Consider the following 19,025-nt stretch of genomic DNA (forward strand, 5'->3'; position numbering starts at 1 on the left):
TGAGGGCATCGGCCTGGCAGCAGGGGTTTGGGGCAGCAGATCAGAGAAGAGGAGTCAGTGGGAAGGGGCGGGGACTGTCCGCCGCCTGGGCACCCAGTAAATACCTCTTGATTCCCTGTTTTCGGGACATGCCTCACCATGAAATAGGAATTTTGTATTGTTTTCTGATAAATGCTCTCTTGACGAAAGGAATCTTGCTTCTCTTTTGCGTTTACTGGGAATTTGTTTTTAAATCCAGAAATAGATAAGCACTGTGCTCGATAACCCCCCAGTCCGGGGACCCCCCCTTTGCTCTCCAGGCTTCGGCCACGTGGAGGGGCCGCCCCAGGCTGTACAGAGATGCCCGGGCATGTGCGCCTCTGACCGCTGTGCACGGACTTCCAGACCCGGGCCTCCTGGTCTTAACGGCCTTTGTCCCCACGTCCCAGTGCTCGTGCCAATCGCCTGACCTTGGGGAGGTTCTGCGCCGACGTCAGGTTGGATCTTCGCTCTTCCCCCTACTGGCCTGGGATTTCGTTTTCTTAGGTCTGTTGTGTTAGCTATTTCTGGTGCACCTGCTTTTCAGACAGCAGAATTTTGTTTCCTTTGCCGTTTCCTTTTTCCTTATCAGTTAATACCTTTGGGGGAGAAAAACAAAATCTCTTCTCTGAGGTTTTAAAGTGGCTTTGAGAGAGAATGATATTAAGAGCATGTGTCCGTCTGCCTTCTCTACCCAGGAGTCTCAGAGCTATTTATAGGTTAAAATATTAGCCTTCAGCTGCCACGGTGGTTCCAGATATCCTTTTTTAAACATTTAAATCTTTCCTTTTTTTTTTTTTTTTTTGCAATTTGTGTTTATTTTACCAGGTAGAATTGTAACGTTTTTTTCTCAATGAGTGGCTCTGTGTTATAGCATCATTTATTTAACAGTCTTTGTTAAACCACTTAATAGACCCAGACATAAATGGAGATTCAGCGTCTGGACTTTCCAGGCTCTTCTGCTGGTCTCTTGGTCTGGTTTTCTGCCACCAGTGGCTGCCGTGCAGAAAAATGGGAAGGTGACCGGCAGGTACTTGCCATGTGCGGAGCCGTGGGAAGGGCTCCGAGAACATTCCTTCTCCTTGTGGTTGATCACAGTGTTTGCAACTCTTCGTTTTTCATTATTTGGTTGTATTTGTTGATTTTCTAGAGTTTCTGAGGCAGACTATTGCAAATAATAACTTTCTCCCTTCTTTCCAATATTTATACCTCTCGTACTTTTTTTGTTTCCTTCATTCGTAAAAGTTCAGAAAATGTTGAATAATACTTTTGATGATGGATATTCTTGTCTTGTTTTGCATTCAAGGTGAGTAGTATCTCACCTTTAAATATTTTTGTGTTGCTTCCTGATAAACACTCTGCCCACTAAAGGAAGCTTCGTTCTGAGTTTACTGAGAGGTTTTTCTTTCTTTAATCCAGAAATAGATAAGAAATGTATCAAATTCCTTTTTGGCATTTGTGGAGCAATAAATCCATCAAGTGTTTTTCTCTTTTAACCCATCTGTGTAATTAACATAAATAGATTATGTAACCGATTTCCCATTAGGGAAACATTCTTATATCCCTTGGGGGCCAAATTCCAGCTCGGTCATGGTGTATGGTATTTATTAATATGGTGTATTATTCCTGGGGGAAATCTCTGCTTGATTGTGGCTGTTCTTTTAATACGAAGCATATTGTTTTCCGTACTGTATTCGTCATAAAGGACATTTGTCTTGTTGCGTGGTTTAGGCTGGACAGTGCCCCTCACTGTATGGTCAAGGGATTCGTTGAAGTCTTTCACACTGATTGTGGTTTTTGTCAAAATCTTTGATTTCTAAGAGTTTTTAAACATTATCTTGATTCCAGATTTAAGGGTTTGTAGCTCTTATACATTTTCCTTCATTTCAGTTGAACCTTTTGATCTGAAAGCTTACATTCTGTGACACAGACATTACTGTTCCCGTTGCTGTTCCGCTTTTATTTGCGTGATGTATCTTCGGCTTCCTTTGTTTTCTGTCTTCTTTACTCGCTCTAAGTGGATTTCTTGTCAATAGTTTTAGCTTTATGTGTAATCTGAAAATTCCTCTAATAGGGAAATTTAGTCCGTTCACATTTTCTTGTGGCTTATTAGTATGGATTTAGTCTTATTTCGTTCGTAGTATACTTTTCCTACTGGCTTTCTTTTCACTGATATCCAGCCACGGCACCTGTGGTAAGCATGCGGGTTGAAAAGGTGGGAAAAGCACAGGTGTCCCCACCTGAGAATCCAAGTGAAGATTAAGCTAAGGTCAGTACTTATCAAATTTGAGTAGAAAAAAGAGACCTTTTTCATCACAATCAGGTTTTTAAAATGTAGAGCTAAAAAGCCAGTCGAATGAATGAGAAATGGCTCAGGGATTCCTTCCGGGGTCAGAGCGCAGGCCGGCTGCTCAGGCCAGGTGGACGGGTCAGCCTCCAGGGAAGCAGTCAGAGCCAGAGTCCTGCCTGAGAGGGAGAGGGACTTGGGAGACCTGGGAGCCACCTGGAGCATCGTGGGCTGGAGAGGAGGGGGTCAGACAGCAACCTGGAAGGGTCGGGGGGGTGAGCAAGCTGGGCGAGGGGAGAAGGAGTGGACGTGGCCACACCATGTGGTCACACGTGCAGCTGCGCAGGGGCTCCAGGGACAGAACGGTGCCAACAGCACAGCCAAGGAGAACTTCTGAGCAGCGATTTGATGGAATCTGAACTGGGCAAGATTACTTAGCAGCTTGCTGAGTAGAGCAGGATATTCTTTTTTTTTTTTTTTTTTGCGGTACGCGGGCCTCTCCCGTTGCGGAGCACAGGCTCCGGACGCACAGGCTCAGCGGCCATGGCTCACGGGCCCAGCCGCTCCGCGGCATGTGGGATCCCCCTGGACCGGGGCACGAACCTGCGTCCCCTGCATCGGCAGGTGGCCTCTCAACCACTGTGCCACCGGGGAAGCCCCAGGATATTCTTGAAAGTACTTTTAATTACCCAGGGAGCAACCATTGCTGTCAGTGAAACCCACTTAGGTACTTGTGTTGGTGTTTGTGGGAGGAGCCATCCCTTCAGCCCGGTTGTCTTTCTTGTCCTCCATCTCTCTCTCTCTCTCTCTTTTTAATTGTGATCAAATATAAATAACGTAACATTTACCGTCTTCACCACTTTTAAGTGCGCAGCTCAGCGGCATTAGGCACATTCGCGTTGCTGTTCAGCCGTCCCCGCCCTCCAACCCCAGACCATTCTTATCTTCCCAAACTGAGTCTCTGTCCCCACTGAACAGTGATTCTCCCTCCCCCCCGAGTAAACTCTGTTCTCTTTCTGTCTCTGTGAGTTTGCTGCCCCAGGTGCCGGTAGAAGGGGCCCCGTGCAGCGCTCGTCCCTCTGCGTCCGGCTGATAGCACTTGGGCAGTACGTCCTCGAGGTTCGTCCACGTTGGGGCAGGTGTCACCCCCCTGCTTTTGCAGCCCTCCGCCTGCCTCGTGGGTGAACTCAGCAGGAACACCTCAGTGCCCTGGGACCACTTGCCACCCTCAGTGACCCGACGTTAGACCCGTACCTGTGGGCTGTGTGAGAAGGTCAGGCTTTTCCAGCAGGAGTATTTAGCTGTTTTGTTTTCGCTCGCTTTTCTCAGAGGTTTGGAATGTAGTCCCCCCCAGCCCAAGTCACCACCACCTACTGGAAAGACTGGGAGAGTAATTCCTCTGTGTCCTCCAGGAAAAGGAGAGTGTTTTGGTCCCCGAGGATTTGGACTCTGGAGTTCCGAGGTCATAAAGGTCTGTGTTGAGGAACTAGAGGCAGGGGGTCCCTGAGGGAGAGGGCTGGAGGGCAGGCTGGGGAGGGGCCGTCGGGGGGAGTGGGCAGGAGTGTCGGCAGCCCAACAGGCCACAGGCCGAGGGACCCACATCCTGTCCGTTCCAACCTGCTGAATTCCTAGCAAGTGCCGGAGAAAGGCAGGGGCAGAAGGAAGTGGGCTTTTAGGGACAGCGTTCGAGGCTCTTGCTGTGAGTTAGCTGAGGCTTGTGGCTGCACAGGATCGTTGGCACGAAACGCCTGCGTTCTTACACTGCCAGTGCATCCATTTCTCCGCACGCATAGAAATGTTAGGTGTCCCGCCGGCTTCAGGAAGCAAGAGCAGGATTTTCAAAGTAAAATGGTGTGAGAATGTTTCCTCCTGTCTGCTCCCTGGTTGTGGGGGGCGGCTCTGGAGATGAGATACACCAGCAGCCAGTGCGGCACCACCAGACACCAAACGCCATCGTCCTGCCTTCAGTAAGAGGCCTGGATGTTTGCAGCCCTTCCCTCTCGATCCCCCAGGGCAGCACGCAAGTCTGTTTAGATATTAACAGTCCCAAGTGACTCTGCACTGAGGATTTTTTCCATTCTCTTAATCATGAAATGTTCATCTGGGAAAAAGAAGCGTTCCAGCCGCAAGAAGCTTCGGATTTCAGAGGCTGAATTCAGTCTTTCTGGGGGTGGGAGGTTAAGATTGGCTTGAAGATTGTTTGTCTAGTATAAATTAAACTCGGTCTTAGAACAGAATTCCTCCACAAGTTGTTTAGCTATTATGTATTATTTTTTTAGTAAGCACATCCAAAAATATACAAGTGCTGTTTCCCTTAAAAAATGGTTTTTTTTTTTCCTTGCTAAAAATATTCTGTTTGGAGTGCTTAGAACATCGTAGGGTGGACAGAATCATGTTGTTCCCTGAAACTTTGTGGATTCCCTTACAAATGTATAGAGAAGCCACTGGTATGTTGTGGGGTGGGCATGGGAGGGAATAAGATGAAAGAACGTCCTGGAGGGCAGTTTGGCAGAATCCATCGTAATTTATTCCACATGTGTGCAGAGTGATAACAAAAGACCGGCAACAGCCTAAACGTCTGTCGTGTCCATGCGTGTCATAGGAGAGAACGGAGATGAGAATGAGCTGGTGTATAGTGAGTATCTCACGTGTGGTGGACATTGTTCTGCATGCTTACCTGTGCCTTGCGCATTAATCTTGACTGCAATCCTATGAGGTATCTATTCCAAATCCACTTTAAGGATTCGGAAACCAAGGCACAGAGAAGTTGCCTACGTGCTCACAGTCATACCACTAGTAATTGACGGGACTTCTGGCTTCAGAATCCAGCCTCCTAGTCTCTACACTGTAACCGTCTCTATCTTATGTGGTGTAAAGACCTATCTCTGTGGATCTTGGTGAGAGGGAAAAAACCAGGATGCAGAACTGTCTGCACATCATGCTACATTTGCATAAAAGGAGAGGAAATAAATATACGTGTTTGTGTACGTGCAGGGCAGGGCTGTCCAGTAGCACTTTCTGTGCTGATTAGAATATTCTAGATCTGTGACGTCCAGCACGGTAACCACTCACCACTCGTGGTTCCCGAGCATTTAAAAGATGGCTCATGTGGCCGAGAACCTGAATTTTAAACTTTAATTTTAACTAATGTAAACAGCCACCCGTGGCTAGTGGCCATTGTGTTGGACAGTGTAGGACAGAACAGACGCGGGAGCTGGCGAGAGAGCATTTGATCGTCTGGTTTTCAGGCTCGACTTTAGCAGAAGCTTCTGCAGAAGCTTTCGTTGGAAGGGCAGGTTCCATAGCCAGTCATTTCAATAGCATGAATATAATCTAACCACATCTGATCTAGGCATTTGGGAGATGGGGAAACTGAAAACCAGAAGAGTTGAGTCATTGGCCTGAATTCACAGTCACATGGCTGCTTTAGTGACAGAGGAAGACCCGGGCCTAGGAGCTGGTCACAACTCAGGTGTGCTTTTTCTCCTTAGAGCCACTTACGTTTTGCTTTGCCAAGGCCCGTTCAATCCGATTTTCGGCCACAAAAAGAAAACAAAAACCGGACTTTTGTCTCCAGTGTCCCAAAACCACATGGGGAATCCCGTCCACGACTTGCTGGTTCTCTGCAGCCCAACCACCAGGGGCCTCCTCCATGTGACACCCCCTCCGCCATCGCGGTGTGTCTGCCCCGCCTGCTCCACTGAACGTGGCCAATCATTCGGGCCGGGAACGCGCTTCGTTGTTTGTCTGTCCCTCAGCGCCTGACCCCCGGAGGGGCTTGATGAACACTTGCTGGAATTAGATTTCAGAGCAGTGGGTTGGGCTCTTCCTCCAGCCTGGAGATTTGACCCATGGGTGCAGATGGTGCGTGAGAAGGTTTCTGTAACACATCCTTGATGGATACAGATAAGCTCTCAGCTAGAAGGATGGGGTTTAGGGGTGCAGAGAGATGACAGAGCCTGGAAAGGGGGTGACTGGGCCATTCTAGGATGAATGGAACCAGCAGAGCTGCAAATAACCATCTCCTTTTTTAGAAAGACGCAGCCAAGAAGGTGAGTGAAATTAATGAAAATGATGGGTGAAATTAATGAAAGGCAGTAGAGGACAGGAGAGGAAGAAGATCCTTGAAACGTGTTCCTCCTGGAACGAGACCTGGAACGAGGGCTGGGCCTGGGGATGGGGCGCGGCAGGGGGTTGTTTGGGAGCCAAGCCGAAGGGGTAGGGGAGACATCACAGGAAGCTGCAGAGGAACTGCTGTCCCCTGTCCCCGTGCTGAGGGAGGCCAGCCCTGCAAGCTGAGCTGGGGGCAGGGCGGGAGGGGCGCTGGCTTGGGGCTGGACCCAGCTAGGTGGTTCAGGGGCCGGCGTGAGGCAGCAGGGCACTTGCAGTGAAACAGGACCACGTGTCACAATGCCGAGGTCGGAGAACCTCAGGGAGGGAAGTCGTGGCTGGCGACGCTCCAGCGCTTGTTCAGTGAAGAAGGACGAAGCAAGAAGGATAAGCTCCAGCCACTCTTCTGATGTCAGTACCCTTTTGACTCTGTCTCCAGGGAGAGGTTATGCATATCTGCCTATACATCCCTGGAGACACAGCAGCCCTTTTGTCATCAGAAAGCCCTTATCCTCAGAAGATGCTCCTGTTCTCTTTCCCCTGTAACTTACCCCTTGGTCCTCGCCATGTAAGGCAAAGGGCAACCCTTCCTAGACTCGCTGCTCTGAGCTACGCTTTCCCAGGTCTTGAGGCCTCAGTTCCTTCAGCACGGATACAGTGTGGGAAGACTCATTGAAAAAGTAAATTATTCCAAATTAATCTCTGAATTCAGTTCCAATTAAAATCCCAACTGGGGGACTTCCCTGGTGGCACAGTGGTTAAGAATCGGCCCGCCAATGCAGGGGACACGGGATCGAGCCCTGGGCTGGGAAGATCCCACATGCCTCGGAGCAGCTCAGCCTGTGCGCCACAACTACTGAGCCTGCGCTCTAGAGCCCACGAGCCACAACTATTGAGCCCACGTGCCACAACTACTGAAGCCCGCATGCCTAGAGCCCATGCTCCACAGCAAGAGAAGCCACCGCAATGAGAAGCTGGCGCACCGAAATGAAGAGTAGCCTCAACTCGCCGCAACTAGAGAAAGCCCGCGCGCAGCAATGAAGACTGAACACAGCCAAAAATAAATAAATTAAATAAATAAAATTTTTTAAAAATCCCAATTGGATTTCTTTATTCATGAACTTAAACTAGTTAAAAATTCACCTGGTAGAACAAACAAGAACAGCCAAGAAAGTTTTGAAGGAGTGTATGGTATAATAATGAAGGCGCATTTGCCATGCCTGATGGGGAACATACTGAAGCTGGAGTAGGTCAGGCCCCTTCATCCTACCCCCGTTAACCCACCTTACGGATTCCAGAGAGATGACCATAAAATCTTAAATCTTATGCTCAGTGAAATGCGTCAGACAGAGAAGACAAATACTGTATGACATCACTTATATGTGGAAACTAAAAGATAAAACAAACTAGTGAATATAGCAAAAAAAGAAACAGACTCACAGATACGGAGAACAAACTAGTGGTGGGGAGAAAAGGGAAGGGAGGAGGGGCAAGATAGGGAGAGAGGATCAAGAGATACAAACCACTACACATAAAATAAATAAGCTACAAGGATATATTGTACGGCACAGGGAATATAGCCAATATTTTGTAATAACCATAAATGGAGTATAACCTTTAAAAACTGTGAATCACTATGTCGTACACCTGAAACTCACATAATATTGTACGTTGACTGTACCTCAATTTTCCAAAAAATTTTAAATAAAAAATAAATAGATAAAAAATAATTTTTTAAAATGTGACTAGTACAACTGAGGAAAAAAAGGATAAGCAAAACTTTTCAGACTGGAGAGATTATCAGCCACATACAATCTTAAGTAGAGAAACAAATGATTAAAGCAATGATATGAATAGGATCAGGAGAGAAAAGGAATTCCAAGGAAGCCCCAGAGTTATTTGCTTGAGGGACAAAAGGTTGGTTTCCATTCTCCACTGTGCAGCAGACATAAAAGAGGTACATGAAGCAAGTTCTGAGTTACCTATACCTGTACAACAAACCACCCCCAAAGCTAGTGGGTTAGAAGTTAGAAGAACAATAGTGTTTTGTTCTTAAGTCTTCAGTTTAGGCTTGACTTGCTTTGCTGCACCATGTCTGGGGCCCGGAGCAGTTGGGGGCTGGCCAGCCTCTCTCCAGACAGCCTCTGCCCTTGGCTGGGGTGGGCTTCCGCATGCTGGGGGCCTCGGGGCTCCCAGAGATGGTGTTCCGAGTCCCGGGTAGAAGCTTAAGGCTCCTTGTGCCCCAGCCTTGAGGGTCCCACGGGTCACTCCTCCACACTCACATAAACTATTAAGGCCAAACCAGATTTCAGGAGGAGGAGGGGGTACACTCAGCCCCTCCCGTGGAAGATTTCGGAGACTCTGTAGCCTCCTTTAATCTGTCACAAGGGGAAAAAAATTACGGTCACTAGACTGTCTTTCTAGCAAGTTCTTAATTCCATTTTCCTTCGCTCATCTACAGCCAAGTCTGTATTCTCCTTCCTCAGAATTTTGGGGGGGAAAAGAAAAAAGAGGGCATAACGCAAGGAACTATTCAGTATAGAAACGTACAATTATTAGGACTCAGATTCATTCATCACCTTGGCATCTACATTGGCTTATTCTGTCTGTATTTTTTTTTCTGTCTGTATTTGATGCCATTAATATCTTTAATAACGTGTATTATTTTTCCTAATTGTAAAAGTAGCACATAGTCCTTGTAGAAAAAAACAGGAAACACATACAAAAGGAAGATGAAGAATTAGGTTGAATGTCGCTCAGTTTGGCTCCTGTTTCTGCTTTATTGAAATCGTTTTGGCGTCTGAATCTATGCATTTGTGATTCTCTGTCTCTCCCAGATTTCCTCAACTCAGTCAATGATGATGTAGAAGAATCCAGGGACAACCCTCTAGGCTAACGTTGATCCAGTAATTCATGAAAACTACCAAGTATCTGGAAGTTACTGCATGTGGCAAACATTTCAAAAACCAGAACGTCGGAGTTTTCCCACGAGCTTCATTGGAACGTATACAGATTAGAAAACTGAGTTACAGATGTTTTATGAAGTTTTTCAAAAGAAAAGTTTACTTAGCTTAATTGGTAGACAACCTAGGGTATTGCCAGTTCCCCATTCTGAGCAATGATGCTGCAGTAAACATTCTTGTAGGTATGTCTTTGGGCAGATAGATGCATGACTCTTTCTTCTAGAAAAGTTGCCTAGAAGTGAAATTGCTTGATCAAATCATATTTTCATGAAAAAAAAAATGCTTCCGGTTGCCTTCCTAAAAGCCTGTACCAATTTGTGTTCCTATCAGCCAATATAAGAATACCTATTTCCCCGTATCTTCATTACCTCTGTGAATTTACCATCTATATCATTTTTGCCAATTGGTTGAGTGAAACATTTCGCTATTTTTATTTTCTGGTGAGGCTGAACACCTCTTCTTATGTTTCTGACTGTTTGTTTTTCCTCTTTGGCACCTCACCAGTTCATTCCTCTGCCAGTGTTTGCTTGAGCTGTTTCTCTCTTTCTCATGGTTTAAAGGAATAGATGCTGGATATTAGTCATTTGCTGTATGTATGCATCTAGCTTATTTTTAATGTTTGTCATACAGAAACTTAATTTTATGTAGTCGGTTCTCTCAGTCCTTTTATGCTCGTTGCATCTTGTGCCTTGGATGGCTTTCTTTCCCCAAGATGATAAATCCGTTCATCTATATTCTAATAATGTTTGATGTTGGCTTATAAATTTCGCTATCTGATAAGACATACTTATCTCCAGGCAGCTAATCTCCGAGAGAAGGGAAACTTGCGAGGTGACCCCATGGTCACAGCTCTCTGCTGGGGAACAGTTTCCATCATGGTGCAGAGCTGGCGTGTTTTGCGGGGGTGGGAGGCAGTGATCAGAGTGGGCACCCAAAACAGTGACATTCAGCAGTATGGGGCCTCAGAAAGGAAGAATCTGCAGAGAGGGGCCCCTGTGGTCCACAGGCGGGTCTCCATGACTCCATGGCTGAGGACTGTGCTGTCCATGTGTGGGTCCAGGCCACTCGGGGTTCACCGGGTAGCCCGAGGCTGGACCGGCTCCTGGAATGGGATGGATGCAGACACGTATCCAGACAGGGAGTGAGGCCGGGTCACGTGCAGGGGAGGGCGTGCAGGCCGCCTTTGTGGTGATTTCACCCGCCACCTGCCACCTGCCCCCCGCCCCCCACGTGTGCACGTGCTCTGTACTGTTTCTCACCAAATCTTCAAAGGAAGCTTGGGTCTCCCCAGGACTCCTTCCTAGACAAGCTGAACCTTGCTGAGGAATGAGCTGATTTTATCCTCCATGAGCTATAAATTGTTACATCTCCCCCCCCGCAAAAAAAACCCAGTCTGATTCTACAGCTGTGACAATAAGACGTCTCCAAAAAAGGTCCAGGAGGTCCCAGAGAGGGGATGCTAAGGCCTCCCTGTGCCCAGGACAGCTGGTCCCTACAGCAGGGGACAGACGGCATTTTCTAATCAGTCTCCTGTCTTCTTCCCAGAACCTTCATTTTTTTTTCCTTTTTAACTTTTTAAAAACTCGTGCATTTAGTGCACACAGGGTCGACCCGCTCATAGAAATCTAGCGGAGGAGCCTAGAGAGGCCCTGAGAGAAGATGAAGACGGGGTGGGAGCACAGACATATCCTCGGTGGGGTTGAGGGGACCCACCCGTGTGGGCTCGGCAGAGTGGTTCCTGTTTTTACCAGATGTTGGTGTTTCCAGGCAACAGAAGCAAATGAGATGGGCCTTCCAGAAGCGGAAGCTGTGGCGTGTTGGGTTCTGCTCTGCTCCGTCCGTCTGCGTTAAGAGCGCTGCCTCTCCACTCGCCCTTCTGGAGCTTGTCCGCAATCTCAGCCCCTCCGATTATTTTCTTGGATGTTCACTAAAGTTGGTTTAGCTTCCCCTGTGCCCTTCAGTGTTTCCATGTTTCTCAAATGACTTTTGCTGCCCTGAGGACAGAATTCTCTTATCTTAGGAAATTTTCTTCTAAGTGCTCCTAGAAACTTAACCTATTTTGGAGATGCTCAGAATGTTACCTTTTTTATATCTGAGCCTTCCTTTCCCCAGAATTTTCTCTCACTGAGAAATACCTCTGAGGTATTTATATCCCAGAGAAAGTTAAAGATAATTTGCAGTGAGTAATCACCCTTGGGAAAATAATCAGCAAGTTTCTTTTGGTTGTCGCTCTGCTGTTTCCCGCCAGTAAATCTTATAGTACCTAAACTGCAAAATGTTGGCATTCTTTTTAATAGCCACAGTTCAGCCCCTTAAGAAGATCAGGGTCCCAGTTTCTTTCCTTTTTCCTTCCTAATCCATCCCCCTCCCCCGTCCCCGTCCTCCGCTCCCTCCCCCTCCTCCCTCCCTTCCTTTCTGTTTTATTGATGTAGGTTTTATTGTACATACACACGTACAGCTCAGTGAATTTTCACAAAGTGCATGTAGCCCACGTCACGAGCGTCCAGCTCACGACACACAGCATTGCCCCCACCCAGAATCCCCTTCGTGCTCCCTTCCAGTTACCGACTTCCAGTCAAGGATAGCAGTTATCGCAGTCAGTGTTACTCAGGAATAAGTAACAAGGCAAAGAATTGAGGATCTATCTTGTAGAATGCCTTGTTGGCCGTTTTCCTTTTTTCTCTAAGTTATTCTTTTGATGAAGCCCTAAGATTCAGCTGAATGGGCATTAGGAAGAGGAAGACATCGTATTAGCACTCACAGGGTGTTTGTGTTCTTGTCTTTGGTCAGTGCATCTATGAGCATTGAGGACTGTTGCCCGCAAGCTCGGCAGGCCTCACCCCTCACCAAGGCTGAGCTGACCTTGATCATCCCCAACTGAAAAGAAGGCTTTTCATCCTGTCCAGGGGTGGGACCTGGAGTCAGTAGTCACCTTGTTCCTTGGCCCAGGAAACTGTCCTCTCTGCCCTTACCCGGCACCCCGGTCCCATCCACGAGTACCTCCTGCTGTGTTTCCTTGACCTCTCTGGTCACGGCAGTGGGGCTGGGCCCACAGCCCCTGCCCAGCTACCCTGGATGCCTTTCTTGTCCAGGGAAACTGGCCACCCAGAGATAGGTGGTCCCTGTGGTGCCACCGGCACCCCCAAGCTGTACACAGGGTCCAGTCTGCAGGGCCCCCGGGCAGGCCGTGCCGTCCCCAGGAAGCACCAGCTCCCTGCTCGGCGAGGCCATCCCCCTGCGTCCTCAGCATTTCCTGCACCCCCTCGGTCTGCTGACCAGAGACCCTCAGAGCACTCAGGTCAGTGATCTGAAGACGGGTGCACAGGTGAACGGGGATTCAAGTGAGAGAGACCCGGTAGGGCACACATCAGCTCACCCCTTTCCTGTGATTCATGTGAAAAACACGGCCGTTATCAAATTGTGTCACCCCACAGCTAACCCCTCACTCACCCAAATATACCTTGGGGGGCAGTAAGGAAGCACATGGGGTGGTGATATAGCAACAGGGCGACCGCTGAGGCCTGATGCCTCCGCACGCTGGCCCTCACCTTCGGACCAGAGGGACCATAGATGCACACGTGTTTAGCTGTCCCGCCAGCTGTGCTGAGGTGGGAATTGTTGTTACTCTTGTTGTTCACATAGAACCATGGACAGTCTCAGATGACCTTCAGGGAACTAGAACTGGGTTGTTCCACCCAGAGATAAAAGTAAGGTTCTTTTGATAACATCATGTTCTTGGAATGAACGTAATGTGACGGAATCGTAGCCTGATGCCGTCTGTCTCTGCCAGAGTCAGAACTGTTCAAAGTCCGAAACCTGGGAAACGGTTGACATGAAAGAGAAGCCCTTCCTGACCCAGATGTTGGATTTGCTGAGCTGACCGGATTTGGAATTTCCATTATTCCTTTTTTTTAAAAGCTAGGACACTGCCTCCTTAGTCTGGGACAGTGTTGGGTGGTCCCGCTGCTGAAACGTGAGGGTCTGCGTGTGTCTCAACGATCCCCGATGGCCTGCGAGGGGCTGTCCACCCGGAAGTGACCCGGCCATCTGCGCTGTCCTGAGGGCATGAGTCGTTTTGATTGACTTTTCAACCCTGGCTTTGGTCGCACCAGATTTTCGTCTCAACCTGCTCAATAAACGAGGACATTTGCACTTCAGATCAAAAGCTGCTCCTGAGTGGTGCTCAGTGAACTAAAACAGAGGGTGCCGTCCTGGTTTTGTGAGGTGGATGGCATTGTCATCCCTCTGGGTCCCTTTGGGCTCTCCAAACGCCAGTGAAGATTGTGCAGATGGGGAAAAATGATGCTTTGTGTCATAGATGGCACGAGAGAGAAGTAGAAAATGTTTTCACGTTTTAGGAAAAGAAAGATCTGCCAAGTGTCAGACGCTTTCAATGTAAAGTGAATTTACACAGGAAGGAAGTCAGGGAGGGAGGGAGGGAGGGAGAGAGAAAAGAAAGGGAAAAGGAGGAAGGAGACACAGCAAGAGGACACGTGCCCTGCAGCCGGGCGGGCGGGAGCCGGCCGGTGACTGGTACACCGGCAGCATTTCTTTTCGCTTCAGCTCTCTCACCTGTCAAACGGTCACCACACCGCTTACCGTGCGTGGTGGTTCTGGGAGTTAAATGAGAAAATACACAGCGACAGGCACCTTGTAGACACTCAGCAAACGTTTCTGCCCTTCCGCCCCCTTCAGTCTGGACCGCGGGTCACTTGGAAACACCGCCCCTCACGGTGCTGCCCGGTTTCCCTGCAGCTGGCCTGGCCCAGCCTGGCTTCCCCTTCCCAGGGTCTGATGGCCCAGTGTCTGCTTTGAAAGCTGGGAGTGAACTGGATGGACCGTGGCGCCGCCCAGCTCTTCCCTCTTCCGAAGGTATAAAATCAAAGCACTTCCCATGTCTAGAGCAGCCCCCAGCCCCCGCATCAGGCAGCTCCAAAGTCCCCAGGAGGCTTTTGAAGCCAAAGATGCAGATGAGCCACTTGTCAGGGATCCCGGCTTCCGCGTCCAGCCTGAGAACAGACTGGCCCCTCCCAGCGGGGGATTCGCAGACGTTTATGTCACACTGGTACCTGGCAGCTTGTGTGTTTGGTTGTGCTCTGGGCCACGTCCCTTCGCGGGGAGTGGGAGTGTGCTTGCAGACCAGACCCGGAGCAGGACACACAGCTGAAGGCGGTGCTCCCGAGGGGCGTCCTGGGGTCCCGGGACCACCCTGGACTGCAGTTGGAGGCGGGAAAAGACTTGTTAGAGAGGCCAGATGTGGGCCCTGGGTCCCTGGCGTGTCCTGGTTCAGGTAAAGCTGCATGTGTGGCGGCAACACTACCTCCTCCACCGAAAGCACCCAGGACAGGCCTGCGCTCGGGGCCCCCTGAGGTGTGCCCTCCTGCAGGTGCTTCCACGGCCTCTCCCAGGCTGTTTCAACACATTCAGGCAGCCGCTGTGTAGATCAGCCTAAGCGGTGAGGGGTTGGTGGGCGTGGGAACCTGGCATTTCATTCAGGATGAGCCTGTGAACTTGGGAAGAAAACCAGCCCTGTTAGGATGAGCTCGGTCAGGGAGAAAGAGGCAGATGGGTGTGAGGGTCTAAGAGGTGGAGGTAGCCTGGAGCTCCCAGGGGTCCTGCCTGGGAACCGTCATCTCCGTGGGCTGCCTGTCAAGTTGGATGTTGGCTTCCTTATCACTGTTTGCCAGGCAGCTCCTGGGGCCCCCGCCTGTCCTGAAGGAGGAGCTCCTTTCTCCCCCCCGAGATGTCCCCAAGTTGTAGGGAGAAGAGGGTAGTGGCAGGAATAAGCCATGTGGGTTTTTAAGGTCTTCTTGTTTAGTCTTGGTCTCCCTGTCGTTAATTGGGGTCATAGGTAATGATGGTGATGGTGGTGATGGTGATGGTGGTGATGGTGATGATGTTGGTGATGATGGTGGTGGTGGTGATGGTGATGGTGGTGGTGATGGTGATGGTGGTGATGATGGTGGTGGTGGTGGTGATGTTGGTGATGGTGATGGTGGTAGTGATGGTGATGGTGGTGGTGGTGATGGTGATGATGGTGATGGTGGTGGTGGTGGTGATGTTGGTGATGGTGGTGATGTTGGTGATGGTGGTGGTGGTGGTGATGGTGGTGATGGTGATGATGGTGGTGATGGTGATGGTGGTGGTGGTGGTGGTGATGATGGTGATGGTGATGGTGGTGGTGGTGGTGATGATTCTTCTTTGGCCACGTAAGGCTGGGAGGTGCTGGGATGTGCAAAGCTGACTAGGTAGTTTAATTTGAGAGTAAGATGTCAGAGCCTTTGACATACCAGAGGGTGGGCAGAAGTTCCCTGCTGTTTTGAGATGTAGAGAAGAAACTTATGGTTACCAAGAGGGGAAAGTGGGGTGGGGTGAATTGGGAGATTGAGATTGACATATATACACTACTATGTATAAAATAGATAACTAATGAGAACCTACTGTATAGCACAGGAAACTCTACTCAGTGTTCTCTGGTGACCTAAATGGGAAGGAAATCTTTAAAAAAAATGGATATATGTATATATATAACTGATTCACTTTGCTGCACATCAGAAACTGACACAATATTGTAAAGCAATTATACTCCAATAAAAATTAATAATAAAAAAAAGAAGTTCCCTACTGTTTTGAGCTCCAAAGGCTTTTCTCGTGCCTTTTTTTTCTGGCCATGCTGCATAGCTTGCAGGATCTTAGTTCCCCATTACCCCTGTGGTGGAAGCATGGAATCTTCACCACTGGAGCGTCAGAGAAGTCCCTTGTGCTTTTCTGTGAATGGATTTGGGCAACACCAGGCCACCATTCCTGGTACCAAAATTAAAGGTACTGCCAGCAGATTGGGTAGTGTCTGATCTTGTCTTACTGCAAACCCAGAGGTGGATACGCACATGGATCCTAGCACGGTCCCGTTCATAGTCTGTGACTTGGCACGGTTTGGTGATAAATGCTGCTTTTCCCCCACAGAACATCGATATCACCAATTTCAGCAGCAGCTGGAGTGATGGCTTGGCCTTGTGTGCTCTCCTGCACACCTACCTGCCTGCTCACATCCCATACCAGGAGCTGAACAGTCAGGAGAAGGTAAGTACCCCCCCTTTCCCTGGTCACCCCTGTTACCCTCCAGAACACACAAGGGGAACTCATACTTTCAATAAATCCCAACCGGGGTGAGGTTTGTGGACTTGAGGTGGTAATTGGGGTATTGATTCCAGCACAGATAACTACGGAGGACAGGTCTACACTGCAGAACCCTGCCCCGGTAAATGTTCTCAGTTTCCTGTGCTACCTAGAAAAACACAGTGGAACCCAGTTGACTGTGGCTGCTGAGAAGTTTCTGTCACCCGGTTTTCAAAGAAAGCCCTGATGGACTCTCACCTTCATGATTTCAAGACCTTGGCCAGCATTTTCAAAATCTTTCAAAATCCAAAGAACCAGAAAGCACCACTAAAAAGAGTTCCCTGCTCAAATAAGCTTGGGAAGCTGTATATTTGATCACACTTTTGGAGAGTCACAGCACTCGTAAAGACTTCAAGAAGTCCTTTGTTAAAGAAACCTGTGTGACTCTGTTTAGCCCAACCTATATCAGAGCCACAGAACCTTTTTAACTTTTAATATAATCACCCGTAACAGGAATCAGCGGACTTCTCCTGTTGGGGGCCAGTGGTAGGCATTGTGGATCTGTGTTCTCTGTCACAGCTACTCAGCTCTACCACTGTGGCTCCCAAGCGGCCACAGATGTTTGTAAACAAATGGGCGTGCTGTGTTCCAATAAAACTTTATTTACAAAAACGAGCTGAGGGCCAGGATTGGCCTGCAGGCTGTGGTTTGCCAAATCCTGACCTAGAACATCCTAAAAATCACATTCCACAGAGTGTACTTTGGGAAACGCTGTCCCGGGCCCTGTGCTCATTCACTCAACAAGCATTTCTTGCCAGGCGTCAGTCACAGTAATAAGGGCAGCAGTGAGCACGTAGACAGGTTCTTTGTCCTCAGCAGGTGGACGTTCAGTAAACAAGTGAGTAAACCTGTAACAAGCAACACTGTAAATAAACAAAATGTGGAAGAACATGAGAGAAACACGGGGCTGTAGGGTGAACAAGGGGACCTAACTTCCTTCCACCAGGAAGGCTGGGAAGGTCTCCGAGGAGGCGGAATTCCAGCTGAAAAGCTGACATGAAGGAACCAGTGACACAAAGCGGGGGAGCTTTCCAGAGCCAGGGAGCACAGCCGAGGGGATGCCCGGTGCTTGCAGCCAGGGTTGCAGGGGACAGGGAAGGCGGCCTGCCATGCCGCCTGGCTTCCACAACAGCTGGCAGACGGCATTGGACGGTGACAGACGACGATTCCTGTTCTGAAAAGATCTCTCTGTGAAAAAGGGAACTGTCACGGGGACAAGAATGAAAGAGAGGCTGCAGTTGGGAGGTTGTAGGCATTGTGGTGAGAGCTCACTTCCCTGTTCACCCGTTAGTGGAGGCCAGTAGCAGCATCGTGGGTGGGAAGGCGGAGGAAGATTCGAGATACATCTGAGACGCAGAACCAGCTGGACACGGTGACTAAGTGGCTGTGGGGAGAAGAGAAAGTCGGAGGCGACCCAGGTGTCTGGCTGGCAGGACAGTTTGCTGAGGGGGAAGGAACAGAAATGTTTGAAAGCTCTGGTTTTGACTTTCTCACACTAGGATGTAAATAAAGTCCAAATGGTCCTGGCACTGGTGGCGATGATAACTGAACAAAGTGATTTAATTGTTTAAGGTGTGTATCGGTCAGCGTTCTCCAGAGAAACAGAACTACTAGGATTTGGGTGTGTATGTGTGTAAACACACAGATATATATACACACATACAGAGAGAGAGAGGGAGAGAGATGTTTATTTTCAGCAGTTGGCCCATGCAGTTGTGGAGGCTGACAAATCCAGGGTTTGCAGGGCGGGCTGGCAACCTGGAGACACAAAGTGTTGGTGTTACAGGTGGAGTCTAAACGCCGTCTGCCAGCAGAATTCCCTCTTCTTGGTGGGAGATCAGTCTTTTTTCCATTCAGGCCTTCAACTGATTGGGTGAGGCCCACCCACATCATGGCAGGTCGTTTGCTTTCCTCAAAGCCCACCCACTTAAATGTTAATCTCGTCTTAAACATACCGTCACAGAAATACCTAGAATAATTTTTAGTCAAATATCTAGGTACCAAGGCCTAGCAAAGTCAACGCATAAGATTAACCATCACAGAAGTATTAAAGTTTCAGGGCATAAATTAAAATTTATGCTTTGTAATCTGTAAAGCAGGCTGGACAGGATTATTAAACGTTTTGGGGGGGAAATGGTCCGTTTTGAATCATGTTACATCTGAGATGTCTGTGAAGTATGCAGGTAGCAATGTCAGAGGCAACTGGATAGCAAACCCAGGGTTCAGAGGGCAGGTCAGAGCTGGAAATAGAGATTTGGGGCCCCAGGAAATGGACCAGCTGTGTCTAATTGAGCTTAAATGATGGAAATGTGATACATCCATGCTGTTCCGTGCGGTAGCCACTCGCCACATGGGCTGCTGATGGGAAGTGTCTCGTGTGACTGGAAAACTGAATTTTTAATTTTAATTACTTCTAATTAAATAGCCACATGTCCTGAGTGACATGAACCTGAACAGGGCAGGTATAGGTG

General features: G+C 48.7%; 1 protein-coding gene and 1 long non-coding RNA gene across 6 annotated transcripts in view; one reads left to right on the forward strand and one right to left on the reverse strand.

The window, feature by feature from the left end:
• The window catches only part of LOC137212254 (uncharacterized), a 317,962-nt gene that overhangs the window by 292,677 nt on the left and 6,260 nt on the right, over window positions 1–19,025 (reverse strand). The gene's annotated exons all lie outside the window — the stretch shown is intronic.
• The window catches only part of SPECC1 (sperm antigen with calponin homology and coiled-coil domains 1), a 246,070-nt gene that overhangs the window by 209,955 nt on the left and 17,090 nt on the right, over window positions 1–19,025 (forward strand). For 4 of the 5 annotated variants that reach the window (XM_067715414.1, XM_067715412.1, XM_067715415.1 and 1 more), the window contains one exon: window positions 16,342–16,458. In XM_067715414.1, coding sequence (XP_067571515.1) covers window positions 16,342–16,458 — 117 coding nt within the window. Of the gene's footprint in view, window positions 1–11,145; window positions 11,506–16,341; window positions 16,459–19,025 lie in introns of those variants that run through there. The other variant, XM_067715413.1, reaches the window with a different exon arrangement.

This window comes from Pseudorca crassidens, chromosome 19, assembly GCF_039906515.1.
Source record: "Pseudorca crassidens isolate mPseCra1 chromosome 19, mPseCra1.hap1, whole genome shotgun sequence".
NCBI lineage: Eukaryota > Metazoa > Chordata > Mammalia > Artiodactyla > Delphinidae > Pseudorca > Pseudorca crassidens.